The sequence below is a fragment of the Acanthisitta chloris genome, unplaced genomic scaffold (genome assembly GCF_000695815.1).
Source record: "Acanthisitta chloris isolate BGI_N310 unplaced genomic scaffold, ASM69581v1 scaffold14792, whole genome shotgun sequence".
In the NCBI taxonomy this organism is placed as follows: domain Eukaryota; kingdom Metazoa; phylum Chordata; class Aves; order Passeriformes; family Acanthisittidae; genus Acanthisitta; species Acanthisitta chloris.
In genome coordinates this window covers 3,584-7,547 of record NW_008661167.1, presented here as the reverse complement: position 1 = coordinate 7,547, position 3,964 = coordinate 3,584, and the positions used below count along the sequence as shown (strand labels likewise).

General features: G+C 43.3%; 1 protein-coding gene across 1 annotated transcript in view; it reads left to right on the top strand.

Moving 5' to 3' along the window:
* The first annotated feature begins 300 nt into the window (after window positions 1–300).
* UBR7 (ubiquitin protein ligase E3 component n-recognin 7 (putative)) overlaps window positions 301–3,964 on the top strand; it is a 7,049-nt gene continuing 3,385 nt past the window's right edge. The window contains exons 1-4 of the mRNA XM_009070127.1: window positions 301–359; window positions 1,125–1,185; window positions 2,124–2,219; window positions 3,299–3,352. Of these exons, the coding sequence (XP_009068375.1) occupies window positions 301–359; window positions 1,125–1,185; window positions 2,124–2,219; window positions 3,299–3,352 (270 nt within the window). The remainder of the gene's footprint in view (window positions 360–1,124; window positions 1,186–2,123; window positions 2,220–3,298; window positions 3,353–3,964) is intronic.

Sequence of the window (3,964 nt, the reverse complement as noted above, 5' to 3'; positions counted from 1 at the left end):
AGCCTTGAGCAACCTGCTCTGGTGGGAGGTGTCCCTGCCCAGGGCAGGGGGGGGTTGGGACTAGATGATCTGTAAGGTCCATTCTAACCCCTAAATGCTATGGTTCTGTGAAATGCGGGACTTGTTCCTACTTTTCTTTTTTTCTGAAGCTGCAGGTATAAAATACCTCAGCACTGCCTTGCCCATGTGCTGTGTGGCAGAGCTGCAGTGGATGCCTGGCTGGCACTCCCAGGCAACAGGAGAGTGCCAAACTACAGAGTGCGGTAAGATAAACAAGGCAGACAGCAGAAAGGCAAATTCATGGTTAAATATTCTTGTTACAAGACAGGCAACAGGAGAGTGCCAAACTACAGTGTGCGGTAAGATAAACAAGGCAGATAGCAGGAAGGCAAATTCGTGTTACAAGAAATTACTGTCAATACAACATCTAAGATGTTAAGCAGCCTTCCAGTATCTGAAGGGACTACAGGGAATCCGGAGAGGGACTCTTTGTTAGGAGCTGCAGTGACAGGACAATGGGCAATGGACACAAATTGAAAGACAGGAAATTTAGGTTAGATATTAGGAAAACGTTTTTTCCTGTGAGGGTGGTGAGACACTGGCACAGGCTGCCCAGGGAGGTAGTAGATGCTCCAGCCCAAGCAGAGTTCAAAGCCAGATTGGATAAAGCCTTGAGCAACCTGGTCTAATGGGGAGGTCTCCGTGCCCATGGCAGGTGGGGTTGGAACTAGATGATCTGACAGGTCTATTCCAACCCCTAAGATTATGTGATTCTGTGATCACCACTGTGCACCCATCCAGCCCTCAGAAACTACTCCACTCGTGTTCCTCTTTTGCCAACACATGTGCTCATGTGTTTGAGTGTGGCAGTGGCACCCTGGGCTGGCTGTGCCAGGGCAGCCTCCCTGCAGGTGATGGATTAGCCAAGATCTGCCAGGAACACCATCTGGGTGGGTGAGACTGCAGGGCTGTTTGGCCACTCCTGACTGATGCTGTGCTTTAAGTAGCTGCAATAATATTCCTGTGGCACCTAATAAACTGCTGGGAATTGTTACTAACACAAAACTCCATGTGTTTTCAGTTAATAAAACCCCTGAAATGTTATCCTTTTTTTTTCTTTCCAGGAATTTCCGCTGTGACTGTGGAAATAGCAAGTTCAAAAATCTGCAGTGCAAGTTACTCCCAGTAAGTTCAGACAGGTTTCAGACATTCAGAATCAAAATAACAGTCTTGGGAGGTTGGTGCCTTGTCTCAGCCTGTGCTGACTCATGCAACACCTCCAGTTTTCCCTTCAAGTTAAACAAGGTGGGAGTATTATAGCAGGAGATAGAACTGTTGAGGGACCCCAGGGAAATGTCAAGAGGAGAGAGAACGTTTGGTCCTTGTCATCCATGAATGCAGCAGTTCTGCATCAGTGTGCTGCCAGTAGCATGTTGTGGTGTCTGCACTGTTACATCTCATTGGTTTGAATCTAGTTTAATTACCTTTAATTAATATTTTATTACATCTCATTTAGTTTGACTTCAGAAGAATCTTTTGGGGTGCAATTTTGCAGTTACATTAAGGAGATTTAAGGCTGTGCTGCTGTCAAGGGGACAGTTCCCTTTTCTCCATTGTGGTGATATTAGTGACTTAATCTTTTTGGATAGGTTGTCACCACTGATGTGATAGTTTTGTACTGTGTTAAGCTGCCTCTGCTTTCATACTTGTGCTCCCTACAGAGACACCTGTGACAAGCTTAAAATGTCACTGTTTCTCACTTGAGTCACTGAAATGGATCACGTGGTTGTTCCTTCTGCTTCAGTTCATCACAAAATCAATTGTACAGGTTCAGTGACCTTTGGCATCTCTCCATTAATCTGTCATTTGTTACAGAGGTGGACAGACTGGTTTTCCTCTTTGCTTTTGAACCTCAGCATTCCTCATGTGCCCTACCTGCTGCAACTGGATAGCACAGGCGTCTGGATAATATCTTTCTTTTTGGGTGTTCAAGCTGATGAATATAACAGTTGCTTGTAGGAGTTAAAGTGGAACAGAAATTGGGGTTTTCCAGGTTATGCATATTTTCTGTGTTTTGCTTTTAACTGCATTATCTATTGAGACATTTTTTCTGTTCCTTCTAGGAAAAAGGCAAGGTGAATTCAGGAAATAAGTATAATGACAATTTCTACGGATTATACTGCACTTGTAAAAGACCTTATCCTGATCCCGAAGATGAGGTAAGAAATACAAAACCCAGTAGTAACCATATAGAGATGGTATTACAGGGTGGTCAGTGAGCTGCTTCGCAAGAAGATCCCACTTTAAGAGATCTTACATTCCGTATTGGTTTTGATTGTCATGTGCTGTATAAAGTAATTACTTTATCAGTTTGCCTTTTTGAAAGGTAAAATATGTTTATGCCTTAAAGACTGATGAAGAGAACAAACCATCACTTGGACAAAATGCTGCTTTCTCCTCTCTGAAGCTGCAGAGTTCTCTCAGGGCACCTCAGAGTTCTCATCATCTTGAGAAGTGTGGAGTGTGCAGAATAAACACACTGCACGTTTTAGGAGAGATCAGAACCTGCTTCCTCCTGCCTGCAGCAGTGCTCTGGCAAGGCATCTGGGATAGGGAGAGTGGCCTGGAGCACTGGCTTTAGCTTTCCTTTACAGCAGCCAGAACACTCTGGAGCACTAAAGCACAGCACTTGGTTTGCACACACTGTTGTTTGTAGTCACAGAAATCAGGTGTTTTAGAGAATAAGGAAGGCACAAGTCTTTCCAGATGCAAAGTATTTTATAAGCTCAACTTCCTGAGGTTCAGAGACAGCTAAATATTTCTGAAGAAATCATTAATAAGAGTTCCACAGCAAAGCAGTTTGTACTGTGCTGCATTGTGAGCAGTTAAGTTAGGATTGTGACTTTCCTATACAGACCTGATAACATCGTGACTATCGGTATCTTTCTTCTCTGAGCTGCCTGTTGATGCATTTCTGTTTACAGGAAGAAAGATACCAGTAGTATATTAACTTTTATCAGCTCTTTTGTGTGAGAATGTCTTGCCCTGCTGGGAAAAATAGTTTAGTAATAATAACTGGGCATTTCCACGTCCTCCATAACACAAATGACATGTGTGTTGAACTTCAGGGACACAAACTGACTAATGAAGTGCTAAGTACTTGTTAATGGCAGCTCCCTGTGTGGGTGAAGAGGGAAATGCAGTTCACTCCTGCAGGCTTTGCATAGTACTGCAGTTTGAGGCTTGTGAAAGATTCTGGAAGTTGCTATTAATGCTAATAATATGACTGTTCATTTAGATTCCAGATGAGATGATCCAGTGCATAGTTTGTGAAGACTGGTTCCATGGAAGGGTAAGGAAGCTATGAGTAGCAGAATTGTCTTTTACACAGAAATAAGTTGGTGTTGGTTCAGTTGGTTTGGTTGTTCTTACTGGGTAAGTTTGCTGTAGTTCTCAAAAGATTATTTGTGAGTTCTGAGGTATTTGTTTTCATCCTATGCAAACGAACATTGAAAGTCTAATCTGGTCCTGCTGTCCAGTCCAGTCCAGAAATACCAGGAAGAGTCCTACCTTTTCTGCAGGTCACTGCTGTGGAATAAAGCCATAACTGTATAACTGTCTCTGTAATTGGAAAATTCAAACCAGTGCAGCCAGTGAGGAAAAGATTCTTACTGAGGCACAGCATTATCAGCTACCTGAATAGTCCTTCACTCACAAGGATGCCTTGGAAACTGTGAGTCCTTTAAGTAGCAAGGCAGAAACTGCACTGTTTGTTGCTGATTTCCAGGCTTGGGGAAATCTGTTTAAAGCAGCCCAGGCCTGCAGTGAGTGCCCTACTTAATGGGTAGGCAGTAAGGATCCAGCCACTTGTGCCTTGAAGGACATAAATGGAGTTCCGTGTTTGAAGCTGCAGGATCAAAGGATAAAAACAAACTGTTGGATTCTTTTGTATGAATGTATGTAT